Below are 21,932 nucleotides of genomic sequence, written 5' to 3' on the forward strand. Positions count from 1 at the left end.
TGTGAGCTATATGGATGTAGCGTATGTCCTCGTGTCCAGTGCCATTGTATTAGGCATGGCAGTTTGCAGTAGCATAGGAATGGCGATGGATTTATTTCTGAAAGACAGATGCTAGTCATGTTCTCAAGCCAAATGGTTGTGTCGTCCCCAACAGCAGTCTTTCCTTGCATTCAGTGTGTGCCACATATTTACAGAAGACCATTTCTGAGAGAGCTTTGACATTGTTTCCTATTTGTTAACAAAAAAAGAGAAGTGCCATGGGTTTTATAGCTTCTGTTGGCCAAGACCCAAGGAGTGAAGAACTATTTAAAAAATAAAAGTAAATAAGCTAAAATGGCCTATATTTTGTAATTTCTGTATATTTTCTATATACTCTGTATTTTCTGTATATTTCTGAACTATATGGTTACCGTGACTTTTCAAATTGTAGTTTTACTGCTAGATTTTAAAAGTCTGTTGAATTGAGTTGGTAATGTGGACTTTATCATTTCTAGCTAGCATGTTTATTTAAATCCACTGGGATGTGAAAGTTGTTTAAACTGTAGAGACGAAATGTGATATTTCCTATCTGATGTAATTTGAATAAGGGTGAGAGACTGTTTAAGAGCAGAGAAGAAAGTGGTGCATGCTTATCTTGACATCTGTCTTGTATGTATGTACTCCATGTAGATGCAATGGTACACCCATGGAATTTTTATCATATGTTAAATGCCCTTAGTGAGAAAGTTTGGTATTTTTATATAGTTACCATCAAGATGCTTTTAAAATTGTTTAAGTTACAGTAAAATGGCATTTAGATGCAAGTATTTGTTACTTCCTGATACATGATTTTTAAAGCATTATGCATGCTGTAAGCTCTGTGATATTAGAATGAGCCTGTTTAGGGTAGGTACAATTTTGTCTCTAGGAACAAGAACAGTATTTACATTTTGCAACAGAAAGTTTACCTGTGTGACAACATTCTTCGTGAACTTCGTTTTCCCCTTAGGAAACTGCATTTTCCTAGTGTTGATAATGCTTAATTATTGTTTTAGTAGAAAGACATCAAAGACAATGCATTGAATGGTAGAGATTCTAGTTTCACAGGTGCCAGGCTACTTGTCACATAATCATAATGCTTTCTTTTCTATGAACTTCACGTGAACCACCAGATTGCATCTTTCTGGTTGCTGAATTTTAAGCTCCACAAACTTAGATGACATAAGGTTGAGCTGACAGTTTGCTTCTGTTGTTGATGCTCCTTCAAGAAATACTTGAGGCCATCAGCTGAAGTCAGCTTGCTTGGAAAAGCATTAGGCTATTGGATGCGTAAGGAATTACTGTGCTTACAAGTAAGCTCTCGGTCACAGCAGACTTTTACCTATTTTTTGTGTCCATTGGAAGCCTATAGGAATGTCATTTGAACATTATATAAAATAATTCCTACCCAGGAGTGCAGATACAGTTTTCAAATAATTTTAAAGGATCAACAAATGAATATGGAATATTGATATACAACATTTTTGCACAAAACGTGACAGAAGTGTCAAGAGAATGTAATTTTGATTTATTATGGATACTTTCACTGTGATATGAGTTTATATTTTGGCCCTCTTGCATTGGATAATAGTTCATCAATAACTACTCTCCCAAGTTCTTTAATAGCTTTGCTAGCACCACTATTTTAGATGGTTTTGGAGAGGAGGAGATGCATGCTACCTGCTGATGGAAAGTGATCTACAAGATACTTTAACATCTAGTTCATACCAGAAAAAATTGGACATCTCTTACGCTAATAAAAGCTTTAAAACCCATATCTAAAGTATATTTCAGATGTTTGCGGGGAATATTTGCTCTTACTGCTCCTTATATGAGAATAATACATTTGCAGAAATGACACCTAGCTCAGATTGTGGAGGAATAGACAGAAACTATTTAGTGTTCTGTTTTTTTGACACCTAGCTCAGGTAGTGGAGGGATAGACAGAAACTATTTAGTATTCTGTTTTTTATGCATGGTGATATTAAAAAAATTAAATATCTGTGCATAAAGAAGGATACCTTTATATCACTGCTGACTTTCATGTGTCAGGATCCGCTGTGAGAAGAACTAACACTGTGAGTGTTAATATCCACTGCAAGGCCTCCCATTTTGGCTTTCATTTGATCGCTCTGTGAACATAAATGTGGAATAACAATCAAAGTAAAACACTTAAGTATACCCCAAGTAGTTCATTACAAATACAAGTACAACAAGGATGTTGATAGTTTCAGATTGTTTCTAATGAAAGATGTAATAACACAAGCTTTATGGAAACTTAACAAATGTGCTTTCTTTGTGGCTAACAGACAGCAGTTATTCCACCAATTATCATAATTAAATTAAAAAAAAAAAAAGTGCACTGAGACATACAAGCTTCATCTTGAAATTCACTTTTTATTTAACCTGAGTATTCTGGTTAATGATGTAGTATATGAGAATTGACTCCTTTTAATACAGAGAGCTTACAGCTGTGTTTCTATATATTGCATGAGCTATATTATATAAAATGACACAGTAAGATAGCCCTACGGTATGTGCTTCTGTAATTATGATTTCTTAATATTTATTGCTGTTTTGGCATTTTAAAATAACCTGAACTTTCATAGGATTTAGCAGTTTAATAAAGTCAGAAGAGAAGGTCAGTCATATGTTTCAGTCAATGCAGAATGTTTGTTGGCTTTTCTAAATGAAAATGGATATCTGTTTATCTTTCCTTAAAGGTCAGGGCCTGAACTTTTAGCATATAGATGTACGGTTTATTACTGATATTCGAATGCTATTAAGGGTGTATAACAATCTGGCTTAATAGTTCACACAAATTAAGATAGCACAAGAGATGACAGCCATCCTGTTTATATATATTTTGGTGTAAAATCATAGTAAGTACAAATAAATAAAGAAGTTCTTAACAGCTAATATATAGAGGAAATAAGATCACTGATATAACACAAGCGATATAACAACTTTCAGGACAAATTTTGATCTCATGTATAAAAGTACAGCTCCAAAGTGATTTTATTTATTTATTTATTTATTTATTTATTTATTAAATTTCTTTTTGCCTGCAAGAGCGAATACAATTGAGAGAGAAATTTAGGCCAGCACTTATAAATAATAAATAACCTATTATTCAACAAAGGATTCTAAGGCTCAAGTCTTTCAGCACTTGTGGCATTTAGCCTGATGCTCACTAAAGCATTCAAAATGCTGCTTTTCGGTTGGATGTTGTATTAATCAGATTTCACATATACTGTTTTTTTACATCACTGTTCTAAGAAAAACCTGAAGTGCTCAATCTTTGAATTAGCTTCCTCAAATTTGATTGCCCTTAAATATGGTAATACTCATTGTGTTGGATCATATATAACTACATTTTTGTCTGACTAAATTAAATATATCATTCTTTAGCTAAAATGTCAAATCTGAGCTCTTGTTTTCTAAGTTGATTCCTTTCTATGTTGGCAGGGATGAACCTGATAAGGTTTAACAGGAGCAAGCATAGAGTCTTGCGCCTGGGGAGGAATAATTGCATGTATCATTACAGGTTAGGGGATGATCTGCTAGAGATGGCCCTTGTGGCCAAGAAGGCCAGTGGTATCCCAGAGTTCATTAAAAAGAGCATGGCCAGCAAGCTGAGGGAGGTGATCCTCCCCCTCTACTCTGCCCTGGTGAGGCAACATTTAGACTACTGTGTCCAGTTCCAGGCTCCCCAGTTCAAAAAAGACAGGGATTTCCTAGAAAGAGTCCAGCAGAGGCCTACAAAGATGATAAATGGTTGGAGCACCTCCTGTATGAGGAAAGGCTGAGTAACCTGGGTCTGTTCAGCCTGGAGAAAAGACGGCTGAGAGAGGATCTGATTAATGTTTATAAATATCTAAAGGGAGGTGGGAGGCAAATGGATGAAGCCAGGCTCATCTTGGTGGTGTGCAGTGATAGGATAAGGAGTAATGGCCTAAAACTTGAACAGAGGAAGTTCTATACTAATATGCGGAAGAACTTTACAGTAAGGATAATAGAACACTGGAACAGGTTGCCCAGAGAGATTGTGGAGTCTCCTTCTACAGAGATATTCAAGACCTGTCTGGATACCTACCCGTGTGACCTATTGTAGCATACCTGCTTTAGCAGGGGGGTTGGACTCAATGTTCTCTTGAGTTTCCTTCTAACCCCTGTGATTCTGAGATTCTAGCTCCACCAAATATTACCCTGTTTTCAATTTGAAGTATTCTGTGCAATTGGGCTTCAGTCCATATCCCCCTGCTTCCAGAGCACAGCTTAGCTGCCAGCCATAGCCCAGAGAGTATTTATCTCTTGCAAAATATTATATCTTCAAGAGAAAGAACTAAGTGATAGAAGTAAAGAACAACCTTACAGTCAGAAAGCTGTAGGAATTGCCAGGTCCGTCACACAAAGGTCCTCGTAGCCGTGTTCTAGGAGATGCCTAGGCTTGAAGGAGACACTTCCGTGCACAAGAGAGAAAAATGTGTACATTTTATATGTGAGGAGAATTATAAGACTTCTTGCTCTTCAGTTTCCTCTTGGATCCCCATTTGCTTGTTTCCCCTTCTGTGGTTGTTAACGTTGCCTCTTGTTGCAGCTTAACACAGCAAGACCTACCAGGTGCCTGGGCACTGCACAGCATAGCAATGCAGCACTCGGCCTTGCAACACCCCTCTTTTTTTAAAAAAAGAAATCATTAAAAAACACAAATGAGTTGTTATGGATAGCTTGTAAGTATGCTAAATTAAAATATAAAAAAAGATATATAAAATATAAGGTTATTAAGATATTGAATGCATCCAGAGGGCAACAAAACTGGTCACAGGGCTGGAAGGCATGTCCTGTGAGGAGGGGCTGAGGTCATGTGGCTGTCCAGTCTGGAGAAAAGGAAGCCAAGAGGTGACCTCACTGCTCTCTGCAGCTCCCTGAGTAGAGGAAGCAGATGGAGGTGCTGGGCTCTGTTCTTGGGAGCCAGTGGCAGGATGGGAACAGCACAAAGATGTATCAGGGTGGTTCAGACTAGGTTCAGGAAAAAATTTCTTTGCCTTGAGGGTGGTCAAACACTGGAACAGGCTTCCTGGAGAGGTAGGTGACTGATGCCCCATGCCTGTTAGTGTATCCAAGAGGCATTTGGATAGTGCCCTTAAAAATAAACTTTAACTTGGTTAGCAATGAAGTGGTCAGGCCATTGGACTTGACGATCTTTGTAGGTCCCTTCTAACCAAACTGTTCTAAAATTACATCGTATTTGCTGTGGAGTAAAGCACATGTATAGAAAATCACTTGCTTTACTTGTGTTAAATGGTTTATACAGTGCAGCATAAAACATGGAAACCTAAACTTGACTATTAAGTTACCCTGCATTATGTATCTGAACTGTACAGATTTACATGCATTTTTCATATTCTCTTGTTTTCCCACATTTTTTTTTCAGCCAGACTTTGAACTGACATTTTAAATTTTTATTTAAAATTTCTTTTGAAATGATTGAAATGCTCTCGTAGAAGCAGGCTGATTTTAGATTTTCTTTTGAGCTGCAGTAGTGGTGTTTGTCACTTCTGAAACGTAGTAGATTCCTAAAATGTTTAAGTGACCTTGAGAAGTAAGATTCAGAAGTGAAGCAAATAACTTTTGGCATTACTAGCCACTGAAGAATAATCTGCATCAAGTTTCACCTTTCCAGTTTTTTCATACTTCTGATCATTATTTACTAGGAGACTTAAAAAAAAAAGAAAAGAAAAGAAAATGTTCATTCCAAACCATGCAACTGCATAAAAGTGGGCATGCAATTATTTGTATTGTTTGGGTGTGTGGCTGCAGCAATTTTATAGACAGCTAAGAGACAGACTTATTAGCAGTCATTTGCATGCGCAATTATGCTGATATTCTGAAAATATGGAGCTTAGAGTAGGAGCAGTAAAACAACATTTCAGGAAGTATCTAAAATAGTCTTGGTTAGATTATCGAAGCCCCTAATGATGAGGAGAGCACATTTCTGTTCAGTTCTTGCATGAGGTTCAGTCCTTAACAAAAACTACTTTCTAGGATAAAATAATTGGATAATTATTTTGAAAATCATCCATCCATCCATGAATCTCAAGGAACAGTCTGTGGTGAATAAGCAGGAGTTTGAAATGCTTGGAAAGAGAGCGTTTACTGTGATTATCGCTCAGCCCTTCCAGTTACTTTTGTTGTAACATTATCTCTCTCCTTATAGTTGATAATTTCATAATCCAGTGCTTTCATTAAGTGGACATGTTTTATTTTGTAATTCAGTTGTTTAAACCACTTTGTGTCACAGACTGTTAATATGTGTAGACAATATCCCTTATTATTTTATGAAAATGAGTTTGTGTTCTTTGTCCGTACTTTTCCTTTACAATCCTTTATTTCATTAGAAAACTGTTCACCCACATGGATTTTCCATGTTTAGGATGTTATAAAATTTTGTCTGCATCCCTTGCATAAGTGCTAGCAAATTGCCCAATTGTCTCATTATCACATATTTTGATAAAAATGTTTTAGAGGTGAGATTATTTTTTAAAAGGAGGGAGATCTGTATGGAAGTATCTGAGAACTCATTTACATTTTCTAAAATTGGAAGAGAAAGAAGAGCATGAATTACTTCAAGCTCTGCTTATACTCCTGAAGGGGAAAATACTGTAAGAGTCATATTGTAAATAATAGACAGTACAGGTCTTTCAGATGTTCCTTATTCAGTCTCTGAATTAATGTCCTTTATAAAGTGACATGAAAGCACTGGAAGCAATGTTGAGGAGATGGCTGCTTTTTGTTTTGTGTTCTGGCAGTATTTCTCCCCAGTGGCCCATTTTGCTCTGGAGAATTTAGACCTGCTGTTGATGCTGATTGAGGACTGCATAATTTTTGATGCAGAGGAGCCTTAGAAAATGAGGAATGTTACTCCAGACACTCTTCCTACAGTCTAGAAGATAAACGTAGCGTTAGTGAGAAATTAAACACTTCTTCACTGGGAGATAACAGAAAATCTCCAGTAAGGTTTAAAAATTATTTTAACATCCTGTGAGTTTATGATCAGACTGATTCCAAATGAGAAGATAGTGTTCATTTTGAACATATGTTGAATGAATTCCATAAAGGATTTTTTCTTTTTCCGTATCTTCTTGCTAATAGAACCAATTTCCTCCAAAGCACCAAGTGAAGCATCAAATCTTCCTCTCTTCTGTTTGTACAATACGGCTGCTTTGCTCTTGCCACTGCTGTTTTTATTCATCTAGGACTTCTTTGTCTTCAGGTGCTGGCTGAGCACTTTCAGGTATCGTGACCTTAGGAGGTGTGCTCAGAATAGCATTCAAGTGAAAAGGGGAGCTCTAACTTGTCGAGAGAGCTGCTGATTTATCAAAAGGAGCCTAAGAATTTATATTACCCAAATTAGTGGGTAATTTTTAAACGTTATTATCACTTGGTGTAATTTGATAGTTGTCAGAGATGACAACTATAGAGAGAAGAAGATGTGTTCTACTGTCACTGATTTCAAAATCTCTAAGAGACTGAGTTGAACATAGCTTAGATAATCTAGACCTTGCACGCTAAAGCTCCTAGCTTTGAGTAGAATGGCTCTCGTGTTTTCAAAAAGATGGAAATTTCTTCTTTCTTCACCTCTTGTTCTGGTTTGGCATGTCCAGTTTCTCCCATTTTAATGCTTTTTTAATTATAAATCAGAGGTATCAGAGGTGTCTACAGCATGTTTGCAGTTACCTTGTTACTCTACCTCAGAATTTTACATTCTCGGGACTAAATATGTTTTAGCAACAGGGAGATGATAAGGTATTTTGTCCATTGCTGTTAATGGGGCAACTGAAATGCATGGAGTAGGGATAGCTGAATTAATTTTGTATATTAAAAGGAAAAGAAAAAAAGCTTCAGAACAATCCAGTCACTGAAATAATATTTATTTTTGGCCCCAGTCAGACACATCCATTTATCTCCCTGTGTTGTCAATCCTAACTTAAATACAATTAAGCATGGCAGTTTGTGAAGCTGCATTATCCAGCTAAGGGTAGCTCTAGTACACCAAGAGCACAGTGAACCTGTGAAAAAGCCAGCTGAAAATGACAGCCAAAAGCTGCCTCATACAAAGCTCTAGAAAGCAGCAGAGCAGAATGAAGCCCAGTCAAAGCCCTCTCTTTCCACAGAAATGAGTAATTAGAATTTTATTCTGCTGATATCTGGACTCAGTCTGGATTTTCAGCGTTCTTCTCACTTTGGTAGAGGCTTTCGGAAGATTTGACAGCAGAAAATGCCACAGTCCAAGCTTATATCCTGTGCACATTTGTACTGTGAATGTTTGAACTTCTGTTTTTTTTCTGTAGGGCTTTTAAGTGGAGTGTGTGAACTAGGCATCTGTAATGACACCGTGATCAAGCTGTGGGAATTAAGCTTATTAATAATGAAATATTGTCCTGAGCATGCTGTCACATTCTGATATCACTTTAGAAATCTTAGCACACAAAATATGTATTTGAACAGCATTGTATATTACAGATCCTTAAATTAAGGAAGAGAGAAATTCCATAAAAAGCGGAGATGCTACTTAAAAAAACCCCAACCTTTCACTTTTATAGATCATTTTCACATGTTGCAAGGAGCTAAAGAGATCTGTGAATGTTTGAAGCATCATTAAAATTGTGAGGTCTCGAAAGTAAAATACGGATGTTAAGAGATCTAACATTTTTTCATCTGTATGTAATAGCACTGATAAATTTTATATCAGTCTGAAAATGACTGAAGACTTTCAAATTCAAATATCAGGTTTTTTTTCATCTATCTTGAATGCTGCAGACATAAGGAAGGGAAGTTGTGTCATTGAATTTGGAACTGATCCAAATTTCCTGAACCGTCTGAGCTGCACGCACTTGCTGTGGGTAAATTAGGACTTAGATACTTTCAAGATGAAGACTTTAAAAGGTTGTGTGTTTCCCAACCCCCCCCTCCCCCCCCCCCCCCCACCTGTCTCAACTTCCTGATAACAAATTATATTGTACTACATCTTAGTCAAAAATGATTGTGCAGATTTCAGAAATATGTATATAAGCTGATACTGACTACATTGGACTCTTCCTTCCTTTTTGTATGTGTGAATAGCTTAATAGAAAAATTGACTTAGCAAATGAACATGGGGAAGATTAAGGCCAAAAGTAATTCAGGCTTTAACTTGAAGTAATTCTGTGTGTCTTCCACACAGGATGCACTCAGCTTCCCAGAGGCTTCAGGTTGAGGACTGTTGTATAAAATCAGTGACTGTCCCCGTGATTTTATACATGTGCCAGGTTGTGCAACTTTTAGGGACCGTAACTATGCATGTGGAAAGAACCTCCGGTAAAACTGATATAGCAGAGACCTAACAGCCTAAGTCAGTCAGGTAAAAGTCTACAAATCTAAAATCTAAATCTAGATTGGTCATATGTATGCCTGCCTTGAACTGTAGACGTATTTTGACAACTTCTGAGGTGTTTCAAATTGATGGTGTAGATACTGCCACTCTGGAGGCTCTTCATCTGCCTGTCTGCTTTTCATGCTGGGTTAAGTATTCTGAATGGACCTGATCTGATGTGTAATGTTTCAGGGACTTCAGCCTAGAGTTTCAAAGATTGTCAATAACTTAGGATGGATTGCTTCAGAGGGAAGATCACAAATGAGCTTTTAACGTAGTAGGAAAGACTTCTGTTTGTCCTCTCCTCTTGCAAGTCCTACTGCTGGTGGGGTATGGCCATGAGGTACACTTCAGGGATGAATGTCTTCTAGATATGAGCATGCCTCATTTGCCATATGTACAGGACTTCCTTGTAGATTTCTCAGGGTCACCTTAGAGGTCTCTGCTTTGCTGTAGTCTACGTCAGCCAAGTGCTGTCAATCTCCATGGTGCACAGCACAACCTCCTGGCCTGGCCCTGGCATCAGATAGCACACAGCTGTGTGGCACCACGTATGGGGGATTTGCCAAGAGCCAGGCCAGAAGCCCATGGGGCAGAGGAGTTGCTGAAGAAATGAGCAGAAGGAATGAGACCACAAAGTTACGGTTCTGCCCACTTGTGCTGGTGCCCATATGGGAGCTGACAAACCCTGTGGCCTCATGTCTAAGGACTTGCTGAAGGAGTTGCAATAGAAAAAGGGGATTATTGACAATATCCAGATTGACATGGGGGAAGGCGGTGACAGGACATCAGATATGCTTCCTTGTCACTCATCTATTCTGAAATAGAAAGTTGGAAATATGGCAGTGACTTGGAAATCATCAGAACATTGAGTTGTATGAAGGGCCTGCTAAGCCACCTGTTCCAAGAGTCAGTACTTCAGTTATATTGTGCTTTTTTTCCCCTCTCCTGTACAGTAACTATTATATCTTATATATATTTTTTCTTTTCGTGGATTGTATCAGTGAGATATGCATACATTCTGCTCAATGAAGTTAAAATACAATATAAAATATAAAAAATACATTTTAATAAGTAACATTCTACATTCTTTATGCAGGTACAGAAGGCCTGGGATTTAGCATTACTTCAAGAGATGTTCCAATTGGTGGCTCTGCTCCAATTTATGTGAAAAACATCCTTCCAAGAGGTGCAGCTATTCAAGATGGGAGACTAAAAGCAGGAGACCGATTAATTGAGGTGAAGATGCATCACACGTCTGTGTTTTGGCATGAACCCATAGAGTAATTCACTCCAAAAACTCTCAGTAGCTTATATGATAAGGTAGTAGTGCAACTGAGAAACAAAGCTACTTCCCTCCTGAAGGGAGGATGTCCTCAAGGGAATAAAATTTCCCTTAAATTGGCACAGAGCAGATATCTTCCTGCAGACCTAGCTGGAGTGATATCAGATGTCACCATCCACAGCACTTCATTACTGTCCCTAAGCCAAATGACACTGAAGGTACAACTGAAATTTGTGTAACTGCCTCTCTGTGCCCTAACTTCACTTTACTGCAAAACTGAGAAAGTCAGCTTGAATTGTTTCTAGAGCACATAGCCTTCTGCAATTACTGTAATTGCTGAGAGTATTTCAACGTAACCTGGATGACTTAGGTAGGAGACTGAGAAACATCTAAGAAGATGGTTTTGGCATCTCAACTGTGTAAGCTGTGATCTCCTATGAGGGGAAAGAAGATGGTTTGCAAACTTCTGAGCACCGAGTTCCCTTGATTTACACTCTTAATGTGCCCACAGTGTTTCTGTAGAGGCCTGAGAATACCCTGTCTTTCCCTGGCTTCTCCCTTCCTCAAGTTATCTCATGCAATCAAACTGGAAAATTTTCCATTACATACTCCATACTTGGCTGTACTGTGTAAGTGTCATATGGAGGCCAAGGGGTCAGGTTACTGAAAAAAAGCAAAAAGAAACCTGCCCCTGTGTTGTTTTGGGAAAAAAAAGTTTTTTACTTTTGGCTCAATTTAATTTGGAAGATATATTTAGAATGTATGTATAACACCAATGCAGAAACAGGATCATCTTTGGATCACACATGTTGGTTTTCGTCAAAAGAATTTTGTGCAGAAATATATGTAAAAATACTGGTAGATGAAATCACTGCAGAGTATACTGTGAAGTGTTCTGTTGTTGCTTAAGTGCAAGCAAACATTGCTGTTTTGATTCTTATTTGTATTCATATGTGAAGAATGCATGTTTAATTAGTAAGGCAACATCTGGCATAATTTCTTATGTTTTTGAATGGAGATGAGAAAGAAAAGTGTGATAAATGAGTAGTGAGAGTGGAGAACAGGAAAAAGAAAAACATGAAGAAAGCCAGAGAGGAGATTGACTAGAAGAAGGAAACAGCAAAATAGAGTAAACTACTGTGAATATTAAATATGTGTGAAATAGTGTGAATTGTAATAATATGTTTGAAAGAGAAAGAAAACAGCCATATAAGAGTTCAAATTAAATGCATTGGATAAAAGTGCTTTAAGGTTTTGATAGTACTTCGGCTATAGTTATTATCCAGGTTTCTGAAATATTTCTAGACCAAGTATATGTGGTCTGTTCCTGAAGATCACGTAAATAGGGTTTATTTATGTAGTTTATTTTTATAATTTACAGCAATTTCTGTAAGTGATACTGAGCCAGGGAGCAGTACTTTTCAGTGGCATTTTTTAAAAATACCGTCCCATGAGAATCAGATAAATTTTCTACATGAATTCTAATATTTTTCCTATTTTAGTGTCTTATCAATTTCTAATATTTTCTTTGTCTCAGGTAAATGGAGTTGATTTAACAGGCAAAACTCAAGAAGAAGTTGTGTCCTTGCTGAGAAGCACCAAGATGGGAGGGACTGTCAGCCTCCTGATTTTTCGACAGGAAGAAACATTCCATCCAAGGGAACTGGTGCGTAAAATAGAGAGAAGCTAAGAGATTTATTTAGATGAATGCGAGCAAATGATCTGATCTTGTCACCTACTAGTAAACATGCATGGCCGGCAATGCATATAAGGAAACAAAATGGTATTTACTTTATTTAAGACATTTCACATGAATGTTTATTATTATCTTTGAGATCTAGTATCGGAATTAAATATTTGTTAGTAATGTATAAGTGAGAATTTTACTTTGAGTGAAGATGTTTACTATAGAAGTAGCTATTGGATGAACTTTCTTTGAATGCATGGAGACAAGCAATTATTTCATATCTTTCACATGGATAAATCTATGTTTGAAAGCTTGCCATTTATCCCACTACTTGCTCACTAAAATATTTCAGTGCATATACTATTATGCCAAAACAGAATATGTAAATACCTAAAAAGTGGAATATATAAGAAACAGTAGCCTTTTTTGAATATAAATGAAATCTCTCTATGCAACAGAAACCCTGCAGTTATTAATTTAGCAGGGTAATTCAAAAAATGTTTCTGAGAAATTTACATCAAATGGAAATAAAATGATGTTTCATACTGTACCTGTTCCACTTGCATAGTGTATACAGAAATTTCTCTGATAATTATTCAAGATAATTTCTGTTATGAAAAGATAGACTGTGAATGTAGCAGTCTTACTTTGTTCTGTATTCAATTAAACTGCTGAAGTTATTTATTATTTGTATTATCATAGCTACATATAACTCTAAAAATAAATTATTTGGCTGCATTATCATAAAAATGGACAAATATAAGTGGCTTGTAGTGTGATGAATAGATTCTATCATTTTTCTATTGGCTTTGTGTTATTTTGAATGCAAAAATAATAGATTTTTGTTTGGCCATTTCAAGACATTTAACATTAGTCTTTTATTTTCAAAACTACAATTACACCTAGTAAGTCAAAATGACAGGGAATGTTGCAAACGTATCACAATTTTAGCTCAGTATACTTGAAACATGACTTACAGTATTGATACATATAAGTGCAAGTGAAAATGAAGAGAAATGAACAATTTGAAGTCATATTATGCCCTACATTATTGCTGCACCCATTAAAGCAATCTGTTTATAATTTCCTATGATGTGTAATTTTCACAGTATCTTTCATAAAGGTGATTGAAAATGCTTTTTAAGTTTTCTAAATAAACTTAGAAATAAGAAAATATATTAATTTTGTGTATATTATTTCTATACCAAGATAGGAAATTACATAATTAAATAATGTATAATTTAGCATTCTGTTTTGTTTGAATGTCTTGTAAAAAAATATATGATGTGAGTATGGCAGGTATTTAACCATAGCAAAACTTGATTTAGGTTTAAAAATGACATGAAATTAGCTGCTTTAAGTGAGTTTAACCTCGGTAGCCTCCCTGCTGCTGCTCAGGTGATACTCTGAGCTATTTTGGCAGACATCAGACTAGAGAAGCCAGATCTCCATGTCAGATGGGCTCTTCAGTCAGAGGGTCAGATCTGACCTGTTGTACATTTCTGCAGCTCCAGTTGAACAAATTGCACTGTGAGGATCTGACAGTACATGGGTGTGATGATCCTCTGTTGCATAAAGATGTGTTTGTTTGCATTTTGACTTGAAGAAATGTTAGGTATGCTCTGCTGACAGCTGTCAATGAGCATAAGCAGAATTGCTGGGGAAGGTGTTGAGCTAAAACCCATCATAAGGGCTGTTCTTTCTTCTCCGGTAAGAGATAACCTTAAAAGAAAAACATCTTTTCAGACAGCTCCTCTCATTGACTTTTACTAGCTTTATGTAGAAGATAAAAGAAAATTAATATTGGATGAGGGAGGGGATCTGAAATCATGTTGGTTCATCTTTTTGCCATATAAACCTTCTTTGTCTTTCCATCCTTCCCCTATTTCTGTCACATTTTCTACATTTGTATGCATTAAATTTTGCCTTAATGAGATATGTCTCAGAAACTGTAAGCATAAAATCATGTTATTTGATATTATCCATCTCATAAAGTGCTGGACTTGCTGTTCCTTGCTGAGCAGCATTCTGTTAAAACGATTTTATATTTGCCAACATTTGTACAGATAGTAATCCCAATAAAAGAGGTGTTTAAATTTTATGTTTTGGGCTATGGCTGCATGAACGACTTTCAAAAAGTTATTTATCTTTGGGTTTCTTTATAAGTAAAATGAAGATAATAAACTTTCAGGAGAGTTGTGAGTTTAATGTCTTTGATGCATGTTGCCATTATTGTCTGGAAGGAACCTACAAAAATGAGTAGTTGTATATAAAACTTACAGGAATGTTAAACTGAGCCCATTGAGGTTAGTATGGGATTTTGTGTTGTCACGTTGAGAGCTGTGTGTGTGATGGAGAACCACCATTCAGTGTAGCAGCTTCTATAATGCAGCTAATGGTAAAAGTGATTAAAATGTGGCCACAGTGTATAAAATCAGATTGGCCGGACTCCACTCCTAACAGTGAGATCTGGAAGACCAGTTATGCTTCTTCAGAATACCAGGCATTTTATTACTTTCAGTGTTACGTAACGCCAGATATCTAATATCTTAGTGTTTGACCACATCACTGTGAGATTTTTTCATAAAAATCTCATCCCCTTGCTCCCTTCCAGTATGAAGGGGGTGAGGTGTACTGTAAGTTTAACTCACTAGACTGTTGTCATCCTCACAGACTTAAAGGTAACTTCCTGTGACATATTTTTATAGAGTTTGCTACTGTTGAATTCCCTGAGGGATTGGTCTGGGTTGCTCAGCTTTTGAGATAAGTAAATTCTCAATGTCAGCAAAGAGAGGCGGGCTTGCAGTTAGTCACCCATATCCTACAGCCTAACATGTCCATTGCTACTTGTAGGTCCTTTATGTGTTCCTAGCATTTGCCTCCTTCATCTTTTGTTTTATTGGCTGTTGACTGTAGATTAAAGCTAATTGAATGTTTGCATTAACATTTTACCACTACATTTTCTTGTGTTTAAAAATTTCAATCTTCTGCAAGACTCCAAAAGAAAAAAATCCCCCCCCCAAAAAATCTAGGTTTTCATTATGGAAGAATATGTGGTTAGCCTGAAAGCAATCATCCAGCCAGCAGCAAGGTGACCCCTGAGTGTTTAAAGGGATTTTCATATGGGTGGGCATGGACTTGGAAGAGAAATATTCCATATGTGTGCTTCCAGAATTTTTGAGGGATGCAGAATGGTTTCCCAATGATGTGTGTTTGCCTTATATACCCTAAGACACAAATGCAAAGTACAAGAGGGTCCCACCTATGATATGCTAAAAGCACCCTCCTGTCCTTGGATACCCAGTCCTATTATTCTGGCTCACCCAAACTTATGGCAAAGGGAAATCCCTTGCTAAAATGTGAATGGATGTTTTTTAAAACAGATATTTAATTAAAATATTTGGAAGGGTTCATCTGGATTGCTGAGGTCATTCTTTGAAGCCCTCAGAGTAGAAGAGAAATGCCAGGGAGAACATCCAAGAACATTCCACTAGCCAGAAAATGGTGTGAGCAGTTGTGATCCGTCCCTAGCCAGATAGCCACCTTCTTCATAACCAGATTAAGGCAGGTGCACTGGCCTCAGATTGCTGGAGGTTATTTTTGTTCACCTCTCATTCAGTGCTAATTTAGAAAAAAATTGAATCAGCGTGATGAATGCCCTTCATTTTTCTCTTACCACTTCATGTCAGAGTTAGACCTCTCTGCTTATTCCCCTACTAATAGATAGTTTATGTCGTATATAGCTGTGTTCTTATTTATTTTTTTTACTTCCTTTAGAATGCAGAACAAAGCCAGTCACAAATTCCAAAGGAAACGGTAAGAGCTTTGTCTTTTCCATACTGGAAGACTCACAAATGTTTTTAAACTGATATGGCACTTCTCCATCGAAGTTTCACAAATCCTCCTTTCACATTATATACTGTAGATGGCTCTCTCTAGCTTTACATTTTAAATGAATTTTTAATGTAATTTCAAATACTGTTTGAATATCATGTACAATTCAATTATTAGGTATGTTCAAACACTATTTGAAATTACATCTTTTTATACACAAAGACCTAAAGTTGGAGTGGTTATAGTAAGCTCTTAGTTTGTGGAAACTTACCTTTGGAAACTTAATTGTTTAAACAGTGATTATATGACCAAAACTTGAGATACAAAAACATAGCAATTAAGCACTTTTAATGTAGGCCTGAACTGACCTTCATACCAAACTAGGATTTATTAGTTAGTTTTAAAGAAATTATAGGGAAGTAGTATCAAGTCTAACCCTTTGAAGATTGTAACAGGTTGCATGTGTTGTGTCAGTGAGGCTGTGTACTGCTTATATATCTTTTTAGTCAGTGGGACAGACTCAGTTTTAGTACGGATTATACTGACATACTAACATGCAAAACTGTTTACTAAAATAAAAAGATTTTATGAAGTATTAACATAGGGTATTACAAGAAATGTACCTTAAATGTATGCCACATCTGAGTTAGAAATGCACTTCAAGAAGCTCCATTCAATTAGGTACCTATTTCAAAATTAAATATTAAATTAGGTTATAGAGAAATTTCATGGGTTCGTGCTAAGATTTGAAATTAGTTAGAAAAGCTTCTGTAAAACAGAAGAAGCGATGTCTAAATGAATTGGAATGCCTTGCCAGTGATGGTGAGAGAGTATCTGAGATTAAATCGAGTTTAGGGAAAGAGATTTAACAGTCATCACAGTTTAGAGTGTATACGGGTTGACATTATCAGTGTTTTAGTCCAATGCAATGGAACTAGCAAAATGAGCCTTTGGGTTGAAGGCAGCAATACTCACTTATATACTCCACCTTATGTTTTCCTTATATATTCTCTAGTCTGAAACTCATCTGCATAAGGGCTTTGCACGACTGTAGGTATATCATTGTGTCAGACATTCTTCAGAGTATTTTTTTAGCACATCTCTACAGTGCATGTGTGTTCTTATCTTCTTAGTTTCTTAACACGTACTGCTGATATGTGAGGAGATCAAAGATCAAAGCCCAGGATGGCATTTCTGCCTGTAATTGAATACAATTGAAAACAATTTGTGGGCGCAGTCATATAAAAGTGTCCTGCTTTAAGGAGTTACACTGAAATTCTGCCACAAAATCTCACTAAGATTAGGCAGATTGCCTGTTGGGTATTTATATAAAGTAATTGCTTATCTGTTGCAAACTTAATGTTTTGTAACAAATTCTATGGTGAAATCCTTTTTCTGCCGTTTTCTGTTCCAACTTCCCTGCCTCTTCTAAGAGGAGTCCAAAGGAAGAAAGGCACTCTCATTTCTCCTCTGTAGGTGTGAGCCATGCATTTCTCATTAAGAAGGGGATTATGCAGGAGCAACAGGGAGCATATGAGTAGCTAGGGATTGCTGAAAAACTGTGCTTGAATCAGCCAGAAGTCCCAAACAAGCCATAGAAATAAGGAAGTGAACTGGGAAACATGCAGACACATACAGTGAAGGAATGGAGCAAGAAACATGGTCAATACAAAGATATTTTTTTGCATAATGTTTTGTTTTCTTTCATTATGGAGTGAGACCTTTCTTTTAAATGAAAGCTAAGAGCAGTAGTGACCAATAGTAGGAACAGTAAATGTCTCAAAATTTCCCCCTTCTGGGTGAAAATAAAAACATAGACTAAATGTGAAAGGTGTCAGTAAGTGTTTAAAATGCACAATGCTTTTGCACTTACCTCCTCCCTTCCAATCTTCTTTGCTTTGGATAGATGTGATGCTACCTTTCTGCAGAACTGAATTCCCTCAGCTGCACATTAATAATGCAGTCACACACTTGTTTTCTTTTTTAATTTATTTTTATTTTTAAAAGTGCTTTTCATTACTTTATTTTCCTTCGGTCTGCCTCTATCTCTATTTATTCATCCTCTGTCTAATTTTCAGGTCTTTGAGATTTCTATCTTGCAATTTCTGTTTCTGTGCGTGCTCTGATCTTTGTGCTGTTACTTGTGAGGTTTTAGACTCCGAGAGTCAAGGACTTGATTTAGTAGAAAGCAAAGCAAAAGAAAAGAAAAAAAAAAAAAAGGATAGAAACGTGTGATGAAAGCAGTGAAGCTATAGAAATGAGAGAGGTGAAGTACAAAAATCTGCTTCTAATTTAAAGGGAAAATGGCTGTAGGGTTGTTTTTTTAATGGCTATGTCTTTGTAGGGAAATAGGAGAAAAATGCAACTTTGAAAATAAAGATAAAAAAAAAAGAACCCTGAAAATGGAAAGCCTGAAATAAAATTTATATATCGATGCAAGAATATGAAGCCTAATTTATCAGTGTGTTATTAACCCCGTGGGGTTACATTCGTGAAACTGCTCGTTTGAAATGGTTTATACTAGTATTGTGGCACTTGAATGCAGTACTTAAAATCTTCATGTATATAGTAAAAGAAACCTTGACAATTGGTCTCCTTCTTAATTTACATGTAGACTGAAATCACTGAGTGGCTTATTACTTACTTAAGTGCCCTTCCAAGAAAGCATATAACTTTATATTTTGTGCACCTTCACAGAATACACATTCTTATATTCTCATTGATGAACTTCCATAAATGAGGGCTTTGCTTAACGTGCTAAGCTCAGAGAATCTAAGCTTTGCTCTTCAGTTAGCTGTAAGAAATTGAGATTGCTAATGAATCGTCAGCTCTGTCCAGTAAGCGTGCCCTAGTGAAAGCAGGACAGATGTTTTTATTTCCTATTTGCAGATGAATGAAATTTGGTTTAGTCCTGGTGTAAATCTCTTCTATCTCATTCGAAAGCCGTGCTGTGCCCAGACACTAGTTATAAGCATTGGTGTAGCTGATGACAAAATAGAACAGATGCACCTATTTCTGAACATGGTGATTATTTGGAATGTAGGAGAATGACCGTAATATGAAAACCAGTAATTTATCATTATTACATTTCTGTTTCCAAGCATAATTATCTTAATCTTGTTACAGAGCATTGAAATGAACTGTTAATTATGCTATGTAAAACATCTGCCAATTAATTTTTCCCCCATATTCTTTGAAAGTCAATAGTGTTTTAGTAATATTTTGCTTTTACAATTGTCATTCACTGTTTGTTTTCTGAATTCAAACTGGCAAGTTAACTTTCATGTAAGCATAGTGCTACAGAAATAATAATTACCATATATGTGTATAAGTATTTTCTACAGGACCTTGTCTGTTAGTAAAGAAGTTCAAAGTTAGGACTCAGACTCCATTTCATGATCACTGCACACAGCAATACGGGAAAGCTTCAATTTCCACTGCTTTAATAGGTGATCCAACCTTCTGAAAACTGAGCCAAGATTTCACATTCAGTCATGCCAGCCAACGCTACTGGCAGTGCTGATATCATAAGATACAAAATGATTTGATCAAATGTGGAACTGATGCTGCTATTACCTTCACGACTTAGGAATACTACAAATAACTGATGCTGGTTGTTTTTATATCTTTTTTATTGCAATGGTGTGAGACAGAAGGGTGATTACGATGCATACAGTGTGCTATTTTGAGTGGTTTCAGGTTCTGTTTTTCATAAAGTTGTGAGATAAGAAGCAGATCAAATGGAAGAAGCGAATGTGTAATCTTCTACGGAATAATGTTGTGTTTAGAGTAGGAGGTACTTTATGATTTAGTAGCTTGTTCTGGGGGCATTAATGAACAGAACGGAGGCATAACTTGTTGTGAATAATTAATGGAATAGTTTAATGACTGTGCTTGTGAATGCTCTTTGAATAGTTTGAATTCCCCAAATGATCAAGGGTAATCCACCAGCACTTCTGTGTTACGCTGTGCTTGGAACTGACCCTGAGGCTCGTAGCTTTGTCTCTGTTGTCCCCACGAGACTTAGCTGGGCTGTAGCGTTGACTGTGGCACAGAGTAAGAAGCACCCACACAGACTCACTTTCTTCTGAGAGAGCTGGGAGTGCAGTGCAGCTGTAGTCAGTATCTCAAAGCTTAGATTTAGAAAACTTGCTGGACAGTTTCATGCCAGTTTCTTGCAAGCCAAAGCATCCCTTGCACTGAGGTTCTATACCAGGTTTCCTCAGAGGAGCTTGCAGAATCACCCTGAAGCCCCATTATGTGCCCATTATTATTCACAGTTATTTTGCTGTTTCTACATGCCAGCCTCAGTTATTTTGGATAATGAGAAGCTGACTGTATAAGGTATTTACAATTCAAACAGCACATATAGGATTGGGACTGAAAGGAGCCCCCGGGTCCTTTGGTTGGTCATCTGCTAGCACAGGCAATGTAGTCATGGGTTCTTCCAAACACTTGTCTTGGGTGAGCACGTAGTTCATGTCATTGCTTAAAATTCCTCTGAAAACTCACTGGTTATGTACAAAGCTTGCTTTACTGCACTGTTGCCTTTAGATGCTTGGTGTTAATTCTTTCTTGCTATTAAATCCTGGGAAAAACAGTGAGATGAACTGGTTTGCCACGGTTGCCTGAAAGCCTCTAGCAGAAGTAGGAGTGAGATGTGGGGCACTCCCAGTGCCCAGTACGAGTTCCTTGTCCTCGACTCCTACAAAGCCGTTGTGTTGCTTTCAACTTTGTTATTCTGTCTGGCTTTCCCAGACACTCTATCTATTTCTTTAGTCTTTCAGGTCTTACACAGCCAATAGCCCAATGAGAGAAGTATATAGATTTTTAGGGAGCTGTGTCATTAGTGTGTTGTGCATTGAAGTTTTTCTGGGACAAGGGATAGTACACAGAGCTGTAGATTTGTAGACTTGTTTGGCAAGGCAGACACCTGCTGTGTGTCTAATCCCTTGGTTTTCATTTCTCCAGGATAAGCATCTGTAAAAAAAAAAAAATAATAATAAAGAAAAAGAGAGAGGTTAGCATTACAATTGCGTACTTGTTTCAGAGCATACAGTTGGAGCATAAAGTTTGAGTAGAAGCAATTTGGAGTAGGTTATTTTGATCTTAAATGATAGATGATAGTCATTATGGTAAATGTAATGTATAATGAATGAAATATTTTTAGTGGTGTGATCGGTTGATTTTAAACATAGAATTTTGTCTGCTTAAAACAGTTCCTACAACACCCCAGATCACAATGTTAGCATTAGGAAGAATAATGTTAGCATAGACAAGTAATGGTGTTCTTATATAGATAAATAACAAACATGTGGATATACTTAAACATGGGCTTTTGCAAAGCTTTGATTTTCATGCTAAATGAAAATCACATGCTAGAAATTTTTGTGCTTCGGAAAAAAATTAATTTTTTTTCTAAACCATTTTTTAATCCATCAAAAGCATTAAACTGAAGACATTTTTAGAATATGGGACATGTTTTTGATACTAAATTAAATCCTTAAAATGGACGTAACTGGAAATATAACAAGCCTGTTTTGCAGTATTTTCATGAGCTAGCATTTCTGTGTGTAGGCACGTACCAAAGTTAATCCACATATAATATGCAAAAATCTTTTCCTTGATGGGATTAAAATTAAAGCAGACCACATTTCCCTTAAAATTTTAGAATTCAAATATAGTTTTTGATA

General features: G+C 36.7%; 1 protein-coding gene across 33 annotated transcripts in view; it reads left to right on the plus strand.

Annotated features, from left to right (window-relative positions):
- Positions 1–21,932, plus strand: part of PARD3 (par-3 family cell polarity regulator) — a 434,005-nt gene that overhangs the window by 227,512 nt on the left and 184,561 nt on the right. For 23 of the 33 annotated variants that reach the window (XM_040680350.2, XM_040680546.2, XM_040680478.2 and 20 more), the window contains 3 exons: positions 10,533–10,672; positions 12,256–12,384; positions 16,183–16,221. In XM_040680350.2, coding sequence (XP_040536284.1) covers positions 10,533–10,672; positions 12,256–12,384; positions 16,183–16,221 — 308 coding nt within the window. The remainder of the gene's footprint in view (positions 1–10,532; positions 10,673–12,255; positions 12,385–16,182; positions 16,222–21,932) is intronic. The other 10 variants (XM_040680396.2, XM_040680425.2, XM_040680414.2 and 7 more) reach the window with 1 other exon arrangement.

This window comes from Gallus gallus, chromosome 2, assembly GCF_016699485.2.
Source record: "Gallus gallus isolate bGalGal1 chromosome 2, bGalGal1.mat.broiler.GRCg7b, whole genome shotgun sequence".
NCBI classification, from domain to species: domain Eukaryota; kingdom Metazoa; phylum Chordata; class Aves; order Galliformes; family Phasianidae; genus Gallus; species Gallus gallus.